This window comes from Mobula hypostoma, chromosome 1, assembly GCF_963921235.1.
Source record: "Mobula hypostoma chromosome 1, sMobHyp1.1, whole genome shotgun sequence".
Taxonomy (NCBI): domain Eukaryota; kingdom Metazoa; phylum Chordata; class Chondrichthyes; order Myliobatiformes; family Myliobatidae; genus Mobula; species Mobula hypostoma.
The window spans coordinates 45,529,401-45,554,858 of record NC_086097.1 but is presented as its reverse complement, the minus strand read 5'-3'; the positions used below and the strand labels follow the sequence as shown (position 1 = coordinate 45,554,858).

At 38.8% G+C, this 25,458-nt stretch overlaps 2 protein-coding genes across 6 annotated transcripts in view; one reads left to right on the top strand and one right to left on the bottom strand.

Annotated features, from left to right (window-relative positions):
• Window positions 1–13,574, bottom strand: part of tecpr2 (tectonin beta-propeller repeat containing 2) — a 129,043-nt gene extending 115,469 nt beyond the window's left edge. For 2 of the 4 annotated variants that reach the window (XM_063047506.1, XM_063047521.1), the window contains exons 1-4: window positions 13,423–13,574; window positions 6,961–7,195; window positions 5,220–5,276; window positions 1,268–1,396 (exon numbers count right to left, since the gene is read on the bottom strand). In XM_063047506.1, coding sequence (XP_062903576.1) covers window positions 1,268–1,396; window positions 5,220–5,276; window positions 6,961–7,179 — 405 coding nt within the window. In that variant the 5' untranslated portion in view covers window positions 7,180–7,195; window positions 13,423–13,574. The remainder of the gene's footprint in view (window positions 1–1,267; window positions 1,397–5,219; window positions 5,277–6,960; window positions 7,196–13,422) is intronic. The other 2 variants (XM_063047517.1, XM_063047510.1) reach the window with 2 other exon arrangements.
• A 361-nt stretch (window positions 13,575–13,935) lies between these two features.
• Window positions 13,936–25,287, top strand: cinp (cyclin dependent kinase 2 interacting protein). Of its 2 annotated transcripts, XM_063047495.1 has the most exons (6): window positions 13,936–14,229; window positions 15,211–15,301; window positions 21,200–21,356; window positions 22,024–22,150; window positions 23,136–23,265; window positions 24,031–25,287. In XM_063047495.1, the coding sequence occupies exons 3-6, from the start codon at window positions 21,205–21,207 to the stop codon at window positions 24,231–24,233; spliced, it is 612 nt and encodes a 203-aa protein (XP_062903565.1). In that variant the 5' UTR covers window positions 13,936–14,229; window positions 15,211–15,301; window positions 21,200–21,204; the 3' UTR covers window positions 24,234–25,287. The 2 variants fall into 2 exon arrangements, with proteins under 2 accessions (XP_062903565.1, XP_062903558.1); XM_063047488.1 differs by lacking the exon at window positions 15,211–15,301 and having other exon boundaries at window positions 13,937–14,229.
• Window positions 25,288–25,458: the final 171 nt, after the last annotated feature.

Genomic DNA, 25,458 nt, shown 5'->3' with positions numbered 1-25,458 from the left:
AGTACAGGAAACAGTGCTGTTTGTAATTTTTATAAATGACTTGCAAGTGGCTGTGGGAGGCATGATCAGTAAGACTAGTGGAGTATCTGACAACGCAAGATAGATTTCGGTTATAGGGTCATATCTATGTGATGGGACTGAGAAAAGGAATATGATCTTTAACCCTGAAGAATGTGAGGTGATGTATTTGGGAGAAGTAATATGGCTCGATCATACACAAAGAATGGTGGGGCCCTGGGGAGTATGAAGGAACAGAGGAACCTTAGTATGCCACTCCAAAGATCTTTGAAGTGGCAGTACTGCTGGGTAATGTGCATGGGTCAATGACCTGCATTAGACAGGGCAGGAATACAAGTGCATGAAGCTTATGCTCCAATTTTATAAAACACTGGTGTCAAGCTCAGCTGAGATATCGAATACCACACTCTGGGATAGAATTGATAGTGCTGGAGACAGCCAGGATATTGCCTGGATGGAACAGGAGGGTGGTGAATCTGTGGAATTCATTGCTACAGGTGGCTGTGGAGAGTAAGACACTAGGTATATCTAAATCAGAGGTTGATAGGTTCTTGATTAGTAAGGACATCAAAAATTATAAGGAGAAGCAGGAGAATGGGGAAAAGAAGCCAGCCATGATCGGATGGTGTAGTAGGCTCAATGGGTCTAATTGCCCAATTCAGCTCCTATGTCTATGTCAGTTATGAAGAGAGAATAGAGAGATTAGGTATGTTTTCCCTGGAGGAGGAGATTAAGAGGGGATTTAATCAAGCCATTTAAAATTGCGAGTGGTATTAATGGAATAGACTGCAGGAAATTTTTTCCCCTTGTCTGAGGGAAATAAAACTGGAGTCATTCTATAGATATACAGACATAGATTTAGGGAGAGGGGTAAGAGATATAGAAGGAATCTGAGGGCAACCTTTATTGCCCAGAGGATGGTGAGTCCCTGGAATGCACTGGTAGCAGGAAAGTCTCTGAGAGCATTTAAGAAATGTCAAACACTTTAATCACATAGGCAGAAAAGACTAAGGCCTAAGAGCTGAAAAATTGGATTAATGTGGATGGGTGCTCACTGGCCAGAGTGAACAGGATGAGATGAATGACTTGTTTTCAAGCTGTAAGATTCTAGGACCATTAGTGTTACAGCTTTCACAAATAGCATTAAACTGCTTTAGGTTTGATAAAGTTTCATGAGCATTGCTCAGCAAGTGCAATACATACAAACTCATTTTTATGACTGTGAAAGAAATAAACACATTTTATTTACCTGCTTGTTTCTTCCAGGCAATCGGGAAACCAACTGGAAAAGTGTCACTCTTCCTGAAGCTGTCCCAACAGCTACAAGGTCATCAAAGCAAGCCAACAATTTCACCACTCTAATAATCTCAGTCTTACCCTTAAATTGGAATGAAATAGAAAACTAGATTTTATGAACATACAAGGCTATTTAATCCAATTTATATAAATCCATAAATATTGCAGATCTCATTAATCAAATTTACCCCTTAAATAAAGCTAAACATTTCTAAAACCAAATAAAGAATTGAGAACATTTTTTGCCATTTGTTACTGAAATGAAGCACCCAATTATAAGCCTGGTTTGAATTAATAATGATAATATAGCAAGAAAACAGAGCAGTTTTGTGCATAGACCCTGAACTCCTAGCTGCTTGGGTTGCTCAGATATTCTATAGATAAATTAACAAAAGGCCAATTTCCTTACAAACAGTTGCCAGGCAAAAAGATTACACACATTTAGGCTGTATTTTTACTGCAGAAGGCTGAGAAGCAATGGCATAGAAATGGCAACAAAAGCAGGAGCATTAAAGAGAAAAGAACAGGGATAAAGATGAAAGAAACTGTAGAATGCGAGATAGCAGCAGAGAAATCTAAAGGCAAGAAGAAAATAGGACTACTATAAAAAAAAACGTTCACCTAAAGACTTTGTATCTTAATGCATTGGGCATTTGCAAAACGGTAAATGAACTGATGGCTCAAAGATATGAATGGAGATATGGTTGAAAAGGAATCAAATCTGGCAAACATAGTATTCACATTTGACTTAAGTGGGAAGGAAAATTGGTAGGATAGAAACAAAAAAGGTACAATTGTGACAAAATATATCTAACCTTACAAGATGCTGAGTCCATATGGATGGAGGTTAAAAATCAGTAAGATGATGTTGGAGTGGTGGCTGGACAGTCAGAGCACTACACACAGAAAATGACCCTTTAAGCTCATCTAGACCACGTCGACCCGATCTACTGCTTCATCCCATCTACTTGCACCCCAACCATATCGCTCCATACATGTACATGTCTACGCTTCTCTTAAATGTTGCAACTGAACCTATACCAACCACTTTTGCTGGCAGCTTGTTCACAATTGCACCTCACTCTTGAGTGAAGAAGTTTCCCCTCAGTCCTTCCTTAAACATTTCTCCTTTCACCCTAGACTTATGACTTCCAGTTTTAATCTCTCAGATCCTGAGAGAAAAAAGACTGCATGCATTCATGCTATCTATACCTGTCATACTTTTGTATAACTCTTATAAGATCTCCCCTTATTGTCCTGCATTCTAGGGAATAACATCCTAACCTATTCAGCCTTTCTCAGCAACTTGGGTCCTCAAGTCCCAGTATTAGCCTTGTAAATTTTCTCTGCACACTTTCAAGCTTATTCACATCTTTCCTATAGGTATGTGATCAGAACTGCACACAGTACTCCATAACATCCCAACTTCTATACTTTAAAGGCCCGATTTATGAAGGCCAATGTACCAAAAGCTCTCTTTACCTGCTATCCACCTGTCAAGAAGTTATAGATGTGTTCTACAGCATACCTTAGGGCCTTTCAGGTTTGTCCTTCCAAAGTGCAACACCTCATACAGTATTAAATTCTATCTGCCATTTTTCAGCCCATTTTCCCAGCTGGCCAAAATCATGCGGCAAGTTTTGACAGCCTTCCTCACAGACCATTATGCCCCTAATCTTGATGTCATCTGCTAATTTGCTGATCAGGTGTACCATTTATCATCTAAATCAATGGATCACCAATCCCTGCAGCACTTTAGTCACAGGGTTGAGTCACAGAGACAAACATCTACTACCATGCTCTGGCTTCTTCTGTTAAGCCAATGTTGTATCCAACTGGCTACTTCACCCTACATGCTAGGTGACTTAACCTTCTGGACCAACCTCCCATGTTGAACTTTGTCAAAAGCCTTGCCAAAATCCATGCAATAACATCCACTCCTTTTGCTTTAAACAACCATTTTGGTAACCTTACTAGAAAACTCAGTAAGATTGACCTACTATGCACAAATCCATGTTGACTATCCCTAATCAAGCCCTGTCTATCCAACTACTTATATATCCTATCGCTTCGAATACCTTTCAATAATTTACCTATTACTGACCTTAAGACAGTAGTCACTCTGCAGAAAGGATATAAATTGGCAAATAACACAGGCAAAGAAAATTATCAGTGCAATAATAATGGGAGATTTTAAATCTTTATCACATTGAAAAAGATAGCTACTAGAACAAATTCGGGATAGTTTCCTAGAGCAGTATGATATGGAGCCAGTCAAGGAACAGGTTACATTGGATCCAGTAATAGTTAGTCAGTCAAGTTGAAAAAAATAACCTCATTGTAAAAATCACCTAAAAGCAGTTACTGTAAAAGCATTTGAGAGGACATCTTGGATCAAAAACAACTGTTTAATTTACAGAAATAGCATTAGAATAAAGCTGGTTGAAATTGAATGGATCATTAGATTACCAGAAAAATAGTGAGTAAGCAGGCATTTAAAGTGATTTTGGCTAGCCCACAGAACTCAAAGGATGACAGCAGACAGAGTGTCTTCTGCCTGGAGGTTGACGACTAGTGATATTCTGCAGGAATCTCTCTCGAGACCCCTGCTGTTTGTGATTTTTTATAAATGACTTTGATGAAGATGTGGAGCAGTGGGTTAGTAAGCTTGCAGATGACACAAAGGTTGGAGGTGCTGTAGGCAGAGTGGAAGGCTGTTGTAGATTATAATAGGACATTGAAAGGATGCAGAGTTGGGTTGGGAAGTGACAGATGGAATTCAATCCAGCAAAGTCTGAAGTGACACACTTTGAAAGGTTAAACATGAACCAGAGTACAAGGTTAATGACAGTGTGGAGAAATAGAGGGATCATGGAGTCTACATCCATACATCCCTCAAAGTTGCCACACAAGTGGAGAGGGTGGTTAAGTCGTTATATGGTGCGTTAGCCTTCATTATTTGGGGAATTGAGTTCAAGAGCCACAAGTATATGTTGCAGCTCTATAAAACTCTGATTAGACCATACTTGGAGTATTATTTAAACGCAAACAACAGGAATTCTGTAGATGCTGGAAATTCAAGCAACATACATCAAAGTTGCTGGTGAACGCAGCAGGCCAAGCAGCATCTATAGGAAGAGGTGCAGTCGATGTTTCAGGCCGAGACCCGAAACGTCGCCTGCACCTCTTCCTATAGATGCTGCTTGGCCTGCTGCGTTCACCAGCAACTTTGATGTATGTTGCTTGGAGTATTATGTTCAGTTCTGGTTGTATCATTACAAGGAGGATGTGGAAGCTTTAGTGGAGAGGAGATGTGTTCTAGATTAGAGAAGACGTCATATGTGGAAAGGTTGAACAAGCTTTTCTCTCCAGAGCGAAGGAAGATGAGAAGCGAAGTGATATAGGTGTACAAGATAAAAATCACAAATAGCCAACAACTTTTTCCCAAGATGGTACTGGCTAATACCAGAGGACATCCTTTTAAGGAAAGTGGAGGAAGTTTCAGGGGAAGGTCAGAGGTATGTTTAAAAAAAACCCACAGAGAATGGTAAATGTCTGGAGTGCTCCGCAAGGTGTGGTGGTTCAGGTTGAGCTATTAGGGAGACTTAAGAGACTCCTTGATAGGCACATGGGTAACAGAAAGTTGGAGGGTCATTTACTATGTAGAAGGACAGGGTTAGGTAGAACATGAAGTAGGTCAGACAACATCATGTGCAGAAGGGTGTGCACTATGCTGTATTGTTTTATGCTCTATACAATGATTCATGACACTCAGCAAACAAGATGCTAGTAAAGGAGACCAATTCTAAGGGATAAAAGGGTAAACAGTCTCTCAGGTGAATTGCATCCTAGGATACTCAAAGAAGTAGTTCCAGAGATTGTGGATGTATTATTTATAGCCTTACAAAAATCTGTGCATTCTGGAGATGCGCCCTGGGATTGAAACTGTCAACGTGATGATCCTAATCAAAAATAGAGAGGCAAAAAAATATATATTAATAGGCTGATTAATCTGTCATTATCACTAACATTTTTCTAACATATTATTGATTATCATGAACTTGGAAAATCTTAAACTAATTCAGTGAGGTTCCACAGGGATTAGTGTTGTCACAACTGTTCACTATAATAACTTGATGTATGTATGTATTTACAGTATCCAAAATTACTGACAACATAAAAATGGAAAAACAACGTGAGGAGTTGTTTTCTTATGCTTATAGATAGATATCAACAGGACAGTGACGAGCAAATGATTGGCAAATGGAGAGCATCATATAATTGCTCATTTGGAAGGAAGAACTGAGAGAAAAAAAAAGTATTGTTCAGAGTACAGGACAAAAATTGCAGACAACTGCAGAAAAAGGGTCCTGGAGGTCCTAGACAATGAAACAAAGGAAGTTAACATACTAGTACAGGAGGTAAATAGGAAAAGGGTAATGGAATTTTGGCCCTCATTTTATGAGGGCTGGCGTATAAAAGTAGGAAATTCTGACTGAAACATCACAAGGCACTGGTGAGATCACATCTAGAATACTGCAAACATTTGTGTTTGGAACCAGTTCCAAGAAGATTTACAAGGTGATCATAGGTATGGATAGGTCATCCTTTGAGGAAACTACACATTGGAGTTTAGAAGAGATGATCACACGGGAACATGTTAAAATGCTCAGGGGGCTAGACAGGATGAATGCTGTGAAGATATTTTATCTGATGGGAGAGTCCAGAAACAGAGGGCACAGTCACAGAATGAGGAGGCACCCAAGAATGAAATAAAGAAAAACTTCTACAAAGGGTTACATGCCTTCCTTTATACAAATAGTCATAGAAGCAGAATCCTTGGGTATACTTATGGTTGAGATAGACACATTTCCCATCACCAGGGAATCAAGGGTGAGGAGGAAGAGGTGAGGAAAATTAACCTGAAAAGAAGATGATCTAGCATGATCCTACTGAATGACTGAGTTGCCTAAAGGAGTAGAATGGCCAACTTCTGATCCCTACTTCTAACAGTTTGATGACATAAAACAAAATCCTGAGGAACAGGATCATAAACTCCTGTACTTAAATTTAAGAACATGCAGTTTTATTAAGGAACAATCAGACATGACTGGGCACTGGGGTCAGTTTGGGGAAAGATGGCAAAAAGGAAAATGAACCAGAAGGTATAAATAAGCAGCCCTGCATACAGTAAAAAGTCAACTTAAATTAAATACACTGAAGCGGAGGGCATAAAGATAATCTGGCAAAAGGTGGCTAAAATAACAAGGGGACTGTTCACACAAAAAAAATCCATAACATGGCGAGTACAAGATGTCCCCAGTCTTCTACAATGCACCTGAACTGGACACCCAAAGCCTACACAGGACTTAGTGCTTAACTAAAATTATTTTCTCATTTCTAATGCTCATCATCCCATGATCTTTCTAACTTATCTGACATTACTTTTGCCTTGGGAAGAATCACTACCCCTAGTTCATTTGCACTGAAACTACTCAAATAAATTGCACAAAGATGCCGGTGAAGAAAACTATGACACTGTGCTGAATTCAGTAGAAATAAAAAGCTAATGTCTAACGCACTGCATTATCTGCCCAACCAGCTTTATTTGCATAGCTACAGTAAAAAGCCAATGCTGAAACATACCTCTAAATTATATTTTGTCATTTTGTTCAGCCGTCTGCAGTAGAGGTAGAGCATGCCGATGTTACTGCCCACTGCAATGTAGTCTTTATTGGCATCCAGTGCTGTGAGATGCACAAGTACATTTCGAAATCCTTTCTGTACTTTTGCTGGAATCGCATTAAGTAGGTAATATAAATGACTGAACTCCTTAAAGGTGGTAAATCTTGCATCTAATGCCATGGCATTCAAAATTACACTGTTAATAAGAAAAAAAAGAAAAGGAACATTATTGGATCTTATTTACAGTATGCAAATAAACCAACTTTTTTTCTTCATTTATATCAGGCCGGGTTTAAACCTTGACAATGCAATGTTAGCAAGAAAATTATTGATATAAACTCAAGAAATAAAGTTTAAAAGAGAAATAATAATTATAGATGTTATCTTCACTTCCTTTAGCTGTTGTCCCTGTGGGAAAAACAAAAGAATTCCCCTAGCCTAATCTATCATATTGAAGCTTTAAAGGCAGATCTTACTGAGCAAAGCTCAATTGTTCAATCCAGTTCAAGTAAACATCACAAAAATAATCCAAAACCAGAACTCTAAATGCACTCATAATTGAACAGCAGAGTTCTTCGCTTTTTTATTGAGGGTTTTTTCTATTTCTCACATTATAATCTATGCCGTTATGATATCCATCAAATTATGAACAGCAAAGCACCAAAAACAAATATTGACTATTTACTCTTTTCTCAGATGCTGCCCAACCTACTGAGTTCCTTCAACATCTGCAGTCTTTCTCATGTTTCTAATAACAAAGCTATTTAGATAGCATTTTGCTCAAATTACAAGATTTCTCAGTCTAAATCTGCAGAGTTGGCAAAAAGCCGAGAGAGCCAGATTAATTAAACTTAAAGCTGTTTACCCTCTCAACTCCGGATTAATTGATGTCAATAGGGGTTAGCCCATCTCCATTCCTCCTGTAATTCACAACCAGCTCCTTTGTTTTTGCGACATTGAGGGAGAGGTTGTTTTCTTGACACCACTGTGTCAGAGAGATGACTTCTTCCCTGTAGGCCACCTTGTTACTGTTTGAGATTGGGCCAAACAATGTAGTGATGTCAGCAAATTTAGTTAGCAGATTGGAGCTATGGATGATGACACAGTCATGGGCATACAGGGAGTAAGGGGACTTAGTACACAGCCCTGAGGGGCTCCTGTTTTGAGAGTCACAGGGGTGGAGGTGAGGGAGCCCACTCTTACCACCCTGCCAGCAATCTGACAAGAAGTCCAGGATCCACTGCACAAGGCAGGGTCAAGGCTGAGGTCTCCGAGCTTTCTGTTGAGCTGGGATGGAATTATGGTGTTGAATGCTGAACTGTTGTCCAAGAACAGCATTCTCATATAAGCATTCTTCTTCTCCAGATGTGTAAGGGTGGTCTGTAGAGCAGTGGCTATTGCGTTGTCTGTCGATCAGTTGTGTCAGTAGGCGAATTGTAGGGGGTCCAGTTTGGGTGGACTACTATCAGTATCAAGTATTTCAGTAAAGTATCTCATCGCCTCTGCTGATAACTGCATCCATCAGCTGATGGATGTTTCAACAATGTGAGGAAATAGACTTCAAATACCATCATTTGACTACTTCAGAAAGAAGTGCTTTATTCCTTTAATTGCAGAAGTTAATAGTCTCCTTTTTTACTATTTTAAAAACCCACTTAAATCATTGTAACTCTGAATATTGTTTTCTTCATATTATGTTTGGTTATTTTGCCAATGCCATTTCTCCCACCACTGGACGTTTCTTATTAATACACCAAAATTCTGAACACATCCAGCAAACAGGCTGAATATACAAGCTATTAATAAACAAAATTGCCCAATGAATGCGAGGTGTAGAAGAGAGAGAGGGAAGGAAGTGGTGAAACAAGGAAGATATCACAGTAAATCACACTCCCATCTGAAAAAATATATCTCCTCGCCATTACATTTGGCTTTCTACCTCTTAACATACATTTTGTTTCCCACAGCCACAAACTTAAAATGTTCACTTGTTTACTGTGCGGTATCATATGCACAACACCAAGATCAATTCTCTCTGTTACTTCAAAAGAACTACACCAAATTTGTTAACATGGATTCTCTTTAATAATTATGCCAATGTACTATGTTGTACTGCTGCCACTAAGTTAACAAACTTCACGACATATGCTGGTGATATTAACCTCCTTCCTCTGGTTCTCCTTCTCTGCCAACTGTCCCACACCCTTCCTACAGCCCTCCACCCTCACCATTCCCAACATCCTTGCTCCCACCAGATTTATAAACTCACTCTCCACTCCGTGTTTACAAATATAGTACAGTGCAGAAAGTCTTAGGCACTGTAGCTACATATTTGTGCCCAAGACTTTTGCACAGTACTGTATATATACAAAATATATAAATATAAATTACAAATTGACTCTCTGTTTAAGATTTGTTTATTGAAATTGATGTGTTCTGTTAACCATTATTTCTTCCTAGCAGTGACGAGCTGTACAGATGAACAGTAAATGTATTCAGTTGGGGGAAGGGAGTGAAATTGCACGTATTTATGTTTTGTATCACTTGAAATTTAGTTACTATAACCCATAGTTAAGTTAGCAGGTTCTATCTAATGCTTTACACCTCTAAATAATATAATAATTGCATACTATAATAGAGGAGATAAATTATCCTACCCGGCACGTGTTTTCAAAGAGTAACTAATCTTCCAAAGCAATCTAGGGATATTGTGTTGGTGTAGCAAAGAGGCACAAGATAAAAAAAAAATCAATAATGATCTTATAGAATAGTGCAGTCAGCAAAAAGCTGAACATCTAACTCCTGATTCCATTTATGTTCTTAACTAATTCAAACGCAATTGAACAACCGCTTGTAAGAATAAATCCAAATAATATGGATTTACCAAATGCATTCAAATTCCAAATAACACTGATTGTTTTTCATTTGATGAGACTGTAAACAAGATCAGCAAGCTTTGCTCAATACCATTGCTTATTCATTTTCTGCAAGAACCTTGGATCTCAAGATGTCTTTTGGCCTGCAGTTTCTTCAGCACTAAGGGAGAACAGATGAGTGGAAGCTTTGTTTGCACACTGAACTGAAACTAAAAATGAACCACAGAATTTAAGGCAAATACAAAAGTTCAGCCTTTGTCTTTAATCTTCTATTCAATTACAACTCCATGTAAGAATGTGTTTTTTAAACATTTAAATTCTGATTTAAGAAAAGCAATATTCAGTGGCACAAAAAATGATTAAATTGACTGGCATTCTAATTGTGTTTCTATAAACTTTCAAAAAGTATGACATCCATGTGCTTCACAGAATAAACCTGTCTCTCCTTCTTTGACCTTCCAATCAGCATCATCCTACACTTCCCCAACTAAGCATTATATCCAAATTTAATATCCCATCCAACTTTTGACTTGTGATTATTCTTGGACAATGACTTAACTCAAGATCTTGGTGATTCATCCAGTCTTCCTGCTGACTTTAAACACTACATTCCATGACAGGGGTATTGTGGGGTGTCCACCTCTGGTGAAGGAGCTTGTCGTGTCCATTCTCCTTTGGTCCTCACTGGATACTCTGCTCTCACCTGTGGCTCCAAGCAGCTGTTTACATGTGACAACGGCTACACTCTGGTACACCGCTTTCACAAGCAGACTAGGCCAGGAGAGGGAAGCCGGCAGCCTCATACCCCGGAGAGCTAGGGACATGCAAATTCAGCTCTGGCTGACTGGGCAGACGAGATCTTCTCTGAGAATCAATGGCCAGGGAGATGGTACTGCAAAGCTCTGTGGAGAGCGAAGGGCATGACGAGGCACAGAAGACACGATAGTCATTCATTGCAACCAAGGAAGGCCTCAGCTTGCGACACTTGCTCATATTACTGGACCCAGACTTCTGAGATCAAGAGAGTGGAACTGCCCCAATGCCACAGCTTTTCCACTTTAAAAACTTTCCTACACAGGTTTCCTGTCATCGTTGGACATGACAGACAACCACCATAACTCCATGACAGTTCCTTCAAATTCAGGAAGTCTCTTATGTATGCCAATATACATATTTGACAAAATTACTTCTCACTATTGTGGCCCTGTTAATAGAAATAGAAAACACAGGAAATAATCAGCAGTTCAGGCAACATTATGGTGAGAGAAGCAGGGTTAATTGTTCTGCTTGGTAGCCTTTCAACAGAACAGTTCTAATTAAAGGTCACTCACCTGAAACATTAAAAAGGTAGCTCAAAACAATGGTGTGTGTAAATTTATAACTTTATTTTAAAAAAATGTTTCCAATATGGTTTTGTATTTTAACGCTGTTGCAGATCAGACTGTTAATAAAGGTTGTTAAAACAGGCATAAACTTCATCAGCTTTCTATAAGGTCAAGAACTGAAACGTGGTTAATTAAGACAAAAAAATGATGCTACTTGAGATGCTGGAGGAACTCTGTGGGTCTCTCACCATCAATGGATGGAAATGGACAGTTGACATCTCCCAGTGGCCACACATTTTAATTCCACATCCCATTCCCATTCTGACATGCCTATCCACGGCCTCCTCTACTGTAAAGATGAAGCCACACTCAGGTTGGAGGAACAACACCTTATATTCCGTCTGGGTAGCCTCCAACCTGATGGCATGAACATTGACTTCTCTAACTTCCGCTAATGCCCCACCTCCCCCTCACACCCCATCCGTTATTTATATACACACGTTCTTTCTCTCACTCTCCTTTTTCTCCCTCTGTCCCTCTGACTATACCCCTTGCCCATCCTCTGGGTTCCCCCCCACCTTGTCTTTCTCCCCAGGCCTCCTGTCCCATGATCCTCTCATATCCCCTTTGCCAATCACCTGTCCAGCTCTTGGCTCCATCCCTCCCCCTCCTGTCTTCTCCTATCATTTTGGATCTCCCCCTCCCCCTTTCAAATCTCTTACTAACTCTTCCTTCAGTTAGTCCTGACGAAAGGTCTCAGCCTGAAACATTGACTGTACCTCTTCCTAGAGATGCTGCCTGGCCTGCTGCGTTCACCAGCAACTTTGATGTGTGTTGCTTGAATTTCCAGCATCTGCAGAATTCCTGTTAGTTGACATTTCAGATCAGGATCCATCACCTGACTGAATGACCAACTGTTTGTCATTCAGTCAGGTGATGTCCAGAACGTGTTGCTCTAGATTCCCCAAGAAAGCATCATATCTAAATTCAACAGAATCACAGAAAACAACAGAACAAGTGCGAGGGTCTCAGACAAAGATTAGCCCAGTCTGTGACAGAACAAACCAGAGGTAAGGAATTGCTCAAGCATCAACATATTTGGAAAGAAATCATGAAATGACAAGGGGCATAATAGCTCAAAAAAGTTTTAGAGTACAAGATCAAAAAGAAGAAAGTATATAAAGATGGGGAGAGAAGAAAATAGTGGGAATGAACAGGTGAAGGAAAAGACAACATGTTACAATCACTCAGAAGGCAAGTTTTCAAAGTTGAAGAACAGAATATGCTTTTCCTAAGCAATACTGCTTTCTCCTGTTAGCAAATTTCTTAATAATCCAATTTCCTTATAACAAATATACCCTTACAGGCAAAGATTTGCTGCAGTCTCAAATAACTCCTTTGTTAGTTAAATTAGCAATCTTGAAAATAGGAAGAACTAATTAGCACAAAAAAAGCCAAATTTTACATGCTTCTCTCTGCAGCTCCAACTAAGTATTTTTAGCATTTTCTGTTTTTATATCTCGTATCGGAGGTTTGCTGCTCTTCATTTAAATCCGTTTATAGTTCTTCCGTCAATCATCTTCTAATACAAGAACAGAAATCTACACGATTTTAATTTGTTGCTCTCTATCCTGCCCTGTCTTTCAAATAGCCTATGAGCATCAGTAAATATTTTGGCGACAATACTAGTTTCACCCAGTCACGTATACATAAACTACAGTTCACCTTTACTATAACTCAGGACAAAGGAAACCAAAATCGAAATAAACAATATCCACTTATTTTCAAACTTACTTAACAATATCCAATGCAGCAATCTATTCAAGTTCTGTATAGAATATTAAGTAATATCGCACTGAAATTCATACTAAATTTAGCAGATATCTTCCTCACAATAAAGCAGATTGGACATAGATATGTAATTTTGCATCTGTCTCACGAAGATACCTTCAAAAATACAACTAGAGTTAAAAAAAATTGAGTTTCATAAGAAACGCATGTATCAGTTAACCCGCAACATCCTGAGTGTAACATTTGTTAAATATATCATAAAATAGTTCAACCGATCTCTGCCACGTAACTTAAAGCCACGGAGAACCTCCTATACCGAACCTGCAATAAATATTTTATCTCATTTATTCCTCTGCCTCCCCTCAGTCCCCGGCGCCTCAGGCCTAACTGAGTGGTGTACGCTTCATATTTGCTTAACATTCAGCACTTACGATGCTCCAGTTGGACACTTCAACCCTTAAATCATCTTCCACTCTTCTCCCACCTCAGTTGCCATGTTGCATCGGACATGAAGCGACCCCTTCAGAAAGGCTCCTGCCGCACATACCAACACCACCTCCTACCACTCATCACTCCCACCAATCACCTCTTCATCTGCCTGCGTCCGCGCTCCACCAATCACCTCTTCATCTGCCTGCGTCCGCGCTCCACCAATCACCTCTTCATCTGCCTGCGTCCGCGCTCCACCAATCACCTCTTCATGTCTGCGTCCGCGCTCCACCAATCACCTCTTCATCTGTCCGCGTCCGCGCTCCACCAATCACTTCTTCAGGTCTGCGTCCGCGCTCCACCAATCACCTCTTCATCTGTCTGCGTCCACGCTCCACCAATCACAACACCTCCTAACTATACCGTCATTCAGCCAGTTCACCAATCCTGAATTGTTGCGCATTTCCACCAATTACAGCGGCTTGCATGCAAATCCCATTCCTGGTCACCTTGCGCCGTCTTGCTGTATTTGTTATGCTCCTTAAGCCTTTACGCCTTGACCACATGACGAATCCGCTAACAAAGCGCTGGAAATCCCGCCTCTTTAGGTCCGAGTAACCAGTCAAACCAGCTCCCTCCCCACCGCAAACACTTCTCCAATCCAACACGAGCAACTTTGCAACATTAGCGAATCAAGATAGGAAAGCCGCGGCGCCGAGTGCGGAGCAAGAGAGGCGGTGGAACGGAAGTGCCCAGTTATTGTGGATTCCGATGTGGTCTGTACTCTACGCGGCTTTTGAAAATGGAAGGTACGCCTTAAATGTTTTGCACATGAATCTGTTGTGCTTCCATGTGACTTATGTTTAAAACGGAGCTAGGAGCATTTGGCCCTTTGACCCTGTTCTGCTATCCCAATGTCATTTTCCTGATATCCGTACATCCCGAAAGATTCAGAAAGCTTACAACTCTGTTTTCAGCTTAGTCAGTAGCCGCCCTTCCACCCCTCGCTCCCACAGCACTCCAGGGTAAGGAATTCCAAAGATTCATCGCCATCTCTGTGCAAATATTTCATCTAATGTCCTACGCCGTACTCTGAGACTGCATCCTCTTGTTTTAAATTCTTCCACTGGCGGAGATCTTCCTTCGTCCAGCCGGTTGAAATCTAAGAATTTTGTAAGTTTTAATGACTCTTCTTATTCGAAATTCTAAAGAATTAAGACATAATCTACGCATTTCTTTTATACTATCCTTGGCATATATCTAATGACTTCATCATGTTCCCCTTGCTCAAGTAAATCCTTCGAAAGGAAACCAATATTCCACATTATGTCCTCTTGTTGTAGTAAGATATTGGTTCCCTTTCAGAATCAAGAATATTATAATTGGCATATGTTGAGAAATTTGTTGTTTTTCACAGCAGTATATTGCCGGAGATAGAAAAGCTAAGTAATGCATAAGTGGAATACTGAGATATTCACGAACTGTTCAGAAATCTGATGTCAGAGAGGAAGAAACTGTTCCTAAAACGTTGTGTGTATCTTCAGCCCACGATGGGGAGTGCTTCCTGCCCAATATTAATGAGAAGAAGGCATATCCTGGATAGTGAGTGTCATTAATAATGGACACCGCAGCAAGTTCAGGTCCTTGCTCAGGCAGGAGTTAACTCTAGCCACGACTAACATCTCAAAGAACTTCACCACAGTAGATTTAAGTGCCACGGGGTGATGGTCATTCTCACAGCTTGCACTTTTCTTGGTGCATTGATAATGTTTGATGCCTTTTTGAATTAGGTGGGAACCTCCAACTGCAGCAATGAAAGTTTCAAGACGTCTTTGAACACTCCAGTCATTTGGTCGGCTTAGACTTTCAGTACCCTGCCAGGTACAGCTTGGGGTTTGACACCTTATGAAGGTTCACCCTCTTACAGGATGGTCTGATATTGGCCTTTGAAACAGAGATCATGAGGATGCCAGTTACTGTGGGGATGTGCACAGAGATAGTGTTATTCTTCCCTTTAAAGCAATCATAAAAGGCATTGAGCATATTAGGAAAAGAAGCATCACTGCCATTTATGCCATTTGGTTTCACCTTATAGGAAGTAATGGCATGCAAGCCCTGCCACAGCTACTGTAGATCTAATAGTGTCTCAAACTGTACATGGAATTGCCTTTTCACTCTCACAGTGGCCCACTGTAGGTTATACTGTACCTAGCCATCCTGAATGATTGTGGATCACCAGTCCTGAACGTCAAAGATCTTGCCCTCAGCAGACTACGGATCTCGTGGTCAGGGCTTCAGTTGGGAAGACTTGTTATGTTTTCAAAGGCGTACATTCATCTACATCGGTCTCGATGAAGATGACTTAACCCTATTCAGGTTGAAGATGATTCTCTGAACAAGGTCCAGTCCACTGATTCAAACAAGCTCTGATAATGCTCCTCCACCTTCCCTGAACATACATACCTTCATGGTTCTTGGCCCTGGTGATGAGGTCCTCAGTGTCTGCCTATATGCAAGGAGTACAGCTAGGTGATTGGTTTTGCCAAATCTTCTCATAAAGGGCCACTATTTGCTTTCTTGATCACTTGTTACTCCTACCTATTAGCTTTTAATGATGTGCAAGGTCCCTTAGACTGACAGGTTTATTCAGTCTCACAGCTCCAGCAACCTAGGTTCAATTTGACCTCCAGTGCTGCCTGAATTTGCACTTCCTCCATATGTTTCCAGGTGCTGCAATTTCCTTCCACATCTCACAAATGTATAGGTTAGTAGGTTATTTGGCTGTGGTCAATTGTACCTATTATGTCTGTATCTGTGTAGTATAATCTGGTGGGGTGAGTGGGGTGGAGGAAGTTTAAGTGAATATGGAGGCATAAACATGGAATTAGTGTAAATGTTTACATTGACTTTGTAGGAAGAGATTGTTTTCTGTGCTGAGTTATGATTTTCTTTTAACTAAGGTTAACACTTATTAATTTAACATGGCTTTTTTGCATAATAGGTCATGTCTAACCTATGTTATAGTTTTTCAAGGAAGTTACCAGGAAAGTTGAAGGAAAGGTGCTGTACATTGCTAAATTCTATGTAGACAACACCTTTGACAAAGCCCCAACATGGGAGGCTGGTTTAGTTACTTGTCATTCAGGATGTAGTAAAGTCGATTCAACATTGGCTTAGCAGAAGCCAGAGACGGTAGTAGATGGCTGCCTCCCTGACATGTGTGCTGCAGGGATCAGTGCTGTGTCTGTTGTTTGTCATCCCATATTTATGATTTGGATAATAATGTGGTAAATTGGATCAGCAAATATGCAGAAAGCACCAAGTTTGGGGGATAGTGAACAGTGGGGAAGGCCACAAAACTTGTGGGAGATACTGGACCAGTTGGAAAAATGGGTTGGAAAAAATGGAATTTAATGCAGACAACTAAGAGTTGTTCTTTGGGAGGACAAACCAGGGTAGGTTGTACACAGTGAACAGTAGGGCACTGAGGAGTGCAGTAGAACAGGGATCTGGGAATAAAAATCCATAATTACTTGGAAGTCACGTTACGGGTAGATAGGATTCGCAGAGAGCTTTTGACACATTGGCCTTCATAAATCACAGTAGATGGAATATTTATTTGAAGCTGTACAAGATATTGGCGAGGCCTAATTTGAAATACTGTGTGCATTTCTGGTCACCTACAGCATGTCAGGAAGATTGAGAGAGCGCAGAGAAAATTTACAAAATGTTGGTGGGACTTGAGGACCCAAGTTATAGGGAAAGCTTGAATAGGTTAGGACTATTCCCCACAGCATAGGAGAATGAGGAGCAATTTGATAGAGGTATACAAAATTATGAGGGGTATAGATAGGTAAATGCAAGTAGGCTTTTCTCATTGAGGTTGGGCGAAAGAACTAGATGTCATAGGTTAAGGGTGAAAGGTGAAATAGTTAAAGGGAACATCTTCACTCAAAAGGAGAAACAAGCTGTCAGTGTTAGTGGTAGACACGGGTTTGATTGCAATATTTAACAGAAGTTTGGATAAGATAATGGATTAGAGGGGTAGGGCAGGTCTGGGCCGATGGGACTAAGCAGAATAACAGCACAGCATGGACTAGATGGGCCAAAATATCGGTTTTTGTGTTGTAGTGCTCTGATTATGTCTAAAAGGTGACCTGTTTTGTAGCACTCTATAAGTTGCATATTTAATTTTGTCGAAACAATATTTTAAGGATTCTGATTATCTTTGGTATTTTCCTAAACCATCACATCCAGGATAAATGTGTCTTTGCTCGTAAATTTTAAATTAAGTACAGCAAGATAAGCTGCCATATGTACTATGCATATAATGACTCTTAAATGTATGAGAGCTCTAGAAAAGCAAATTCAAGATGTGCTTAAAATTCACCTAAATCAATTAAGGAAATAGCAAGGTATTATTGAGCTCTTAACTGGCCAGAGTGCATTTAAAAATTTGTGATACCTTAACCTTAAATAATAAAATGTTAGCTGTGTTTTGTTTGCATCTAGTATATTTGTCTCAAATATAGTTTAGAAAATACAATGTGTTTGCTAAATAGTCAGTGAAAGTAAAACTTATAATCTAACATGATAGGAATCAGGCATCCAGACTGCAACATTGAAGTACACTTTCCTCCAGTCATCCCAACCACCATATCCTCTGATTCATTTATCAGTCTCAGCTACCAAGCCTCAACTATACTTGCTGGCTAATGCAAGCAATAAGGGCTTTCTTTTTCTGGAGTCGAGGCATACAAAGAAAATGTGATTCTTTCCTTAGACTCCCAATGCTATTATATCATTTAAGAAACATAAAAGCATGATGGAATACAGTACTTTTACTTTCAGTTGAAAAAAACTTGAGGCTCGACACCAAAGCAGCCTGCATGATAGACAAACAACAGAAATTCTGCAGATGCTGGAAATTCAAGTGTGTGTTGCCTGCATAATAGACATCCCATCTGAAATACTGATTTTCAACACAGTCACCATTCACTGTGATTCTGATAGGATTTCCCAGACTACCTTGTCCAACTTGGAGCAGCAACACCACCATCTGCAAATTCCCCTTTATGTCACAGATCATCATGATCTAGAAAGATAGCTATTCCATTACGATAGCTGTATGTAAAAAATGAAATTGCTGACTTAACAGCATTATGGGAGTACCTCTATCATCGGATACCAAAAGGTCAACATTCCCAAGGGCAGTGTGTGCCTCTCCTGGTGACATCTATATATCATGAATTAATGTTTTAAAAAAAAAGGTCCATTGTTCTCTCTAATAATTGAACAAGAATGAAATGGTTCATGTTTATTGTTTGACTTCAAGAAGTTTAAAATGCATTTTGGTTGTATTGCTTGGTCTGCTGCTTATAGCTCCCTTAGAGCTCTAAACCCAGTTCTGCCTTGGGTCATCTGTTGCTGAACAATTCTGTTCTTAAATGAGTAACATTTTTGTCTAGTCTCCCTTGGTAACAATACAATTTAAAAGGTTGCATTGTCATGCTATTTAAATTTAAACCTTGTGATTACTGACTTACATGAGCTTCTGGTCCTTCAGAAACTTTCATTTTAAAATCCTGAAGCATAAACCAAAATATTACAAAAATTGGAAGTCTGAAGTAAAACAGAAAATAATGGAAATACTCTAGGCAGGCAGCATTTGTGTAACAACGTTAATCTCTTTATGAAGGGCTTTAGTAACAGAAACCAGTCAAATCAACCAGCTTTTTCTGCTACATGTTAAAATAATCATCCAAATCAAAAATTCTCTCACTCTCTCTGTGTGGAATCTCTTGCAGCCTTCTGACTAGTTACAACTTCGGAATCAGATTAGGTTTATTATCACTGGCATGTGACATGAAATTTGTTAACTTAGTAGCAGCAGTTCAATGCAATACATAATCTAGCAGAGAGGAAATAATTAATAATACAAAAATAATAAAACAAGTAAATCAATTACATATATTGAATAGTTTTTTAAAAAGTGCAAAAACAGAAATACTGTATATTAAAAAAGGTGAGGTAGTGTCCAAAGTTTCAATGTCCATTTCGGAATTGGATGGCAGAGGGGAAGAAGCTGTTCCTAAATCGCTGAGTGTGTGCCTTCAGGCTTCTGTACCTCATACCTGATGGTGAGAAAAGGGCATGCCCTGGATGCTGGAGGTCCTTAATAATGGACGCTGCCTTTCTGAGACACCGCTCCCTAAAGATGTCCTGGATATTTTGTAGGCTAGTACCCAAGATGGAGCTGACCAGATTTACAACCTTCAGCAGCTTCTTTTGGTCCTGTGCAGTAGCCCCTCTATACCAGACAGTGATGCAGCCTGTCAGAATGCTGTCCACAGTACAATTATGGAAGTTTTTGAGTGTATTTGTTGACATGCCAAATCTCTTCAAACTCCTAATAAAGTATAGCTGCTGTCTTGTCTTCTTTATAACTACATCATTATGTTGGGAACAGGTTAGATCCTCAGAGATCTTGACACCCAGGAACTTGAAGCTGCTCACTCTCTCCACTTCTGATCCCTCTAAGTGTTCCTTCGTCTTACCCTTACTGAAGTCCACAATCAGCTCTTTCATCTTACTGACATTGAGTGCCAGGTTGTTGCTGTGGCACCATTCCACTAGTTGGCATATCTCACTCCTGTACGCCCTCCTGTCACTACCTGAGATTCTACCAACAATGGTTGTGTCGTCAGCAAATTTAGAGATGGTATTTCAGCTATGCCTAGCCACACAGTCATGTGTATACAGAGAGTAGAGCAGTGGGCTAAGCACACAACACTGAGGTGCACCAGTGTTGATTGTCAGCGAGGAGGATATTTTATCACCAATCTGCACAGACTGTGGTGTTCCATATAGGAAGTTGAGGATCCAATTACAGCGGGAGGTACAGAGGCCCAGGTTCTGCAACCTCTCAATCAGGATTGTGGGAATGATGGTATTAAATGCTGAGCTATTGTCGATGAACAGCATCCTGACGTAGGTGTTTGTGTTTAAGTGGTCTAAAGCCATGTGGGGAACCATTGAGATTGCGTCTCCTGTTGCGGCGATAGGCAAATTGCTATGGGTCCAGGTCCTTGCTGAGGCAGGAGTTCAGTCTAGTCATAACCAACCTCTCAAAGCATTTCATCACTGTTGATGTGAGCGCTACCGGGCAATAGTCATTAAGACAGCCCACATTATTCTTCTTAGGCACTGGTATAACTGTTGCCTTTTTGAAGCAAGTGGGAACTTCTGCCCATAGCAGTGAGAGGTTGAAAATGTCCTTGAATACTCCCGCTAGTTGGTTGGCGCAGGTTTTCAGAGCCTTACAAGGTACTCCATCGGGATCTTCTGCCTTGCAAGGATTCACTCTCTTTAAAGGCAGTCTAACATTTGCCTCTAAGATGGAGATAATCAGGGATCAGGGATCATCACAGCTGTAGTTGTGTTCTCTCTTTCAAAGCATGCACTGCTTCAGTTCTGAAATCTGAACCATCCCCAGTTCTGTCCACACCACTATTTATAACAGATCATTCAGCTACCTCAGCTCCAAGATTGGGCTCTCCCAAATTCTCCTCTCTTACTCATCTGACTAGTCCTGGCATTTCCATGTGAAATTTTGCTTGAAAATACTCCTTGTAAACTTCTTGATGCACTAAAGGTGCCAAGTATGTGCAAATTGTTACACCTATGAACATATGTAGTATATTAATGGCAGCTCCGTTACGATTCTATTTGGCACTGTGTAGAATTTTTTTTCTTAAAAAGAGACATGTCTTAATTTAGGTTTAATGACTCCAAGAAAACCAGACTTGAGTAACAGTTCCAGAAAGATAAAGGACAATGCTGCGGATTGGCATAATCTCATACTGAAATGGGAAAGTTACAACAATGAAGGATTCTCACTCGCAAATAAAATTGTTAACATTAAACTCAACCACAAGTAAGTATTTTTGCACATTTTACATATTGAAATATTGCTTCATTTTAAATAAAAACATTTTTACTCAGTGGTGATATGGAAAATGAATTCATCACCTCCTGCCTTGCATTTCCACAATATACAGGTTACGCCATTATACCTTAAAAATCATTAATATTGCTTTGTAATATTCTTTAGAAAATAAGTTTACAAAGAGTCTGAATATTGTTATGTTTTGAATGTTTCTAAACTTAAGACATTTTGTCCTGGAGCAAATCTGATTTGCAATTTGCAAACAAAGAAATATGAACATTTACAAATTTCATCATTCTGTTCAGAATAGAGATACCTGTAATACATTATTAATAATAAACTGAAATAACTCAGTACTTAATTTATGATTTGATAAATGTGAATCAGTAACACCTTTGAGCTAATATTAATGATTGAATCTGAAACATCTTTAGTAAATTTGGACAGACTTAATTAAAATTTAGATTAAATCCCAAACTTTTTTTGCCAGTGAGGCTTACCATTAACCAAGGGGTCTGTGGACCCCAGTTTGGGAACGCCTAGTCTAAATTTTACTATTCCCCTTTACTATTCACTTGTATCAATTAGAACATTACACATTCTAGTGTTGTCTTTAGCCAGTGATATTGACATTCTACATTGTTAACTTCTTTAGGAGTGGTGAAACCAGACAGGAACTATCTGATGATGATTTCACTGTTCATCATGAAAAGGCTACTTTGGAATACAACAAAGAACTTGAGGAACATTGCACTGAATTACTTTATTTCCTTGACAAAATGGTATGAATTTAAATACACTATGAAAACAAATTCCATATTAATAAAAAGTGAAGTACAGTTGCAAATTGATGTTTCCTGTATTAGTGGAACCTTGTAGCTGAAAATTAGATTACAGTATTGCATTTTCATATTTTATTTTCCCTCATCCAGTTTTCCATGATGTTCAGAAAGTGCATGTAGTTTTACCTTCAGCTTGAGGGAGGAAATTTATAATACCTTTCTGTATAACTAATAAGAGCAGCAGCTTCATTGAGGTATAGCGAGTCTGCACTTATTGCATGAAATAAGTTTTAACACCAAAGCCTAATGCAGGACTAATGAATTGTGACAGCTACAAAGAAATCAGTATTACTCTAATGGAAGATCTTTGATTTGAAATGTTATCTGGTTCCTTCCCTACAGCTGTACCCTACTATTTCAAGCATTTTCTATTTTTAATGATGGATTTGCATTGCATTGTAAAGTGACAAACTGGCTCAAGGGTGACCCACTGCAGTTAAGGACTATGGTGACTCTTAATCCCAGGCACAAAGTGGAGATCAAGTTAGGAGGATTTTCAGTGATTTCTGAATATGGTTTAGCTCTGTTGAAACTTTCTTTAAAGGGCCATGGACTTGTTTGGTACATGGCAAAGTTAAACTCATGTATACTTGAGGAACAAATATACTTATGAAAGCCAATGCAGTATTCTCTTGCTTCTTGCCTATGAGTAATATACCTATTAATCTGATTTTCCAAAACAAACCTCTTAAATTTAGAACTATTTGAAAAATAAATTTACCATAGAATTTGATTAATTAAAGCAATTAAAAGCTTTTTTGCTAGTCACAAATGTCATCAATAAAAGTGTTGAATTTGTTTCAGCTACTATATTTGCTTAGCTATCTAGCTGATGAGTATTCTTACAGCTAGGGTAGTGTTGCCTTAACAGAATTGGAGTAAAATGCATGTTCACATAATACAATCTTTACTTAATCTTTTTCAGAACAAATTGGTATTGAAGATGGAAAAGCTTTGTGCTACTATGAAAGGAATAAATGATCTTGACACTTACCACTATGGTGAAACAGGAAGATCAATACCTCTATTTCACACATGGCCCACAAAATATTTCTGTAAGGGTAACTTATCACAAAATGTAATATTATTTTCTATAATTAGCATTCTCAATATTAATAAAATCTAGGGTTTCATTAGTACTTTGGAAAAGTAGAATTGTAACTAAATTGCAAGCTACTGATGGATGGGTATTTTGCAATTCTAAAACTAATTACAGGAATCCATACCATTTTTTTTTTTGTGGTTATGTTAGTTAAAAAATATACTTTCAAATGAGGCAAATGAAGCTTACTTGAAAACAGAGTAATATACACCTGTTGGTGAACACCCATTTTTGCTTTGCATAAATACTAAAGTGCTTTAAAATTATTCACTTGATTCTTTCTTGTCCCCTGCAGTTTTGTAGAGTGGCTCCTTAGGATCTGATGCCTTCAAATAACTTGACACATTTATTTTCTACAATACCCAGCCCATGATAACTTGCATACCAGATGACAGGGAAGGTGGCCTACAAGTCATAATTTAACCTAAATTTCACCTTCTCTCGTAATGACCATGCCTACAGTTTTCCATTAATTACACCTGCTACTAAAGTTATCAATCCACCTGTCCAGAGCCCAGGTATAGTACAGCAAATAGCAGAGTCTTATGTCCAGTTACTAACGACTTTAGTTGACTAGAAAAAATACTTCATGGCTGAACAACTTTTGACAAATGATAAAATCATCAATTTAATCTTTTACATTTAAATTACAAGTATGAAGTCTTGCTGCTGTAAGTTAAATGACCTTTTTTTGATATTTAACCACTTTCTGTTTCAGATATAATCTCTGCTGAGTTACTGGAGATGTACCAAAAAGAACTGCAGCTAAAGAGTTTAATTGTTCAAGAGATCGCCCACACTAATAGCTGTGATCTTATGATGGTACAGTTATCTTCCTGGCTGTACCAGCCTTACATAGAAGAAAAGGCCAGATTCCTTGTTGAAAGTATGCTGCTGGAAACAGGACACAGAGCTCTATAACGTAATTGAAAATTATTACAAAATAATTGTTGGAGACAAACCACCTATTTATAGAATTTTTTACTTTGAAACCATATGTTTATTAAAGTTAGCTCGGCATAACTAAACACCTACTAAGGCTTACCCAAGATTGTTTAGCTAAACTTTTGAAAATTGGTTTGTGCATGAGTAAATATGAACTCCATGTGGCAAGAATTACTAGGTTTTACTCTTCGATGAAATTTTGTATACTGTAAAAGGTAGAATTCAGTAGACAATGAGTATGACAAACGACAAAGAAAATATATTTATTTATTTCCTTTTTTAAGAAACTCTTGAAATACTTGTGCTGAAAAATAATTTTGTTCAAATTATTAAACAATGGTCCTGAAAGGTTGTTAATGATTTGTCTTGCACTCAAGCGATGGAAAAACAAAGAGCAAAACTGCAAAATAAAAGTGGCTTTTAAAAAAAATCTGTTCCATATATTGCTAATATTTAACGGAGCTTGATGGTGGCTTTATAGGTTTATCATCCTATTAAAGGCAGCTTTTCAAAAATATAGACCCATGTTACCAAAAAAAACCACATGGTCTACATAAAATTCTACAGCAAATATTTATAACAGTTTAACAATGGTGCATAATACAGTGTACAAACCAAACTTTGGCCTGTTACAAAGCTGATCCTTGACAAAGAGCAGTTCCATTTTGTAATAACCTTAAAAATATCAAATATTTTAAGTGAAAGATGATTTAACTCCATCCTTTTATGAAATTATCAGGTGACTGTAACCATCATCCAGTTACTTGACATTTAATCATCCCAAATTAAGGCAACAAAACTGTCTGTCAAGATTACAATGTACTGATAAGTCAAAGACATTACAAAATACTTTGTATATTATAATTAAAAATAGAAAATAAATTCCATTTTCTGCTATTTTCAATCTTTAAATAGTTTCATTATTTACAATAGTCAAATTACAAGCCTTTGATAAAGATTTGTTATACACTAACAAAACTAGAAACTACGAACATGCACAACGGCTTTAATACATCTTTAATGAACAGCCTACCATGGGTAGTAAGCACTATATACACAGTGTAGCGATGTAACTTTCCCATTTTCACATTCTTGCAAACTTACACAAAAAAACAGCATGTTTCACATTAGATGCAAGATTCAAACCAGATTTTGGGGGGGGGGGGGGGAAGGAAATGTCTACTAGGCATAATTGAAAACA

Coding starts and splice junctions, on each gene's coding strand:
- cinp (XM_063047488.1), top strand. Junction 22,151..23,135: donor TTTATTTCCTTGACAAAATG/GTATGAATTTAA, acceptor AATCTTTTTCAG/AACAAATTGGTATTGAAGAT. Junction 23,266..24,030: donor ATGGCCCACAAAATATTTCT/GTAAGGGTAACT, acceptor TTTCTGTTTCAG/ATATAATCTCTGCTGAGTTA.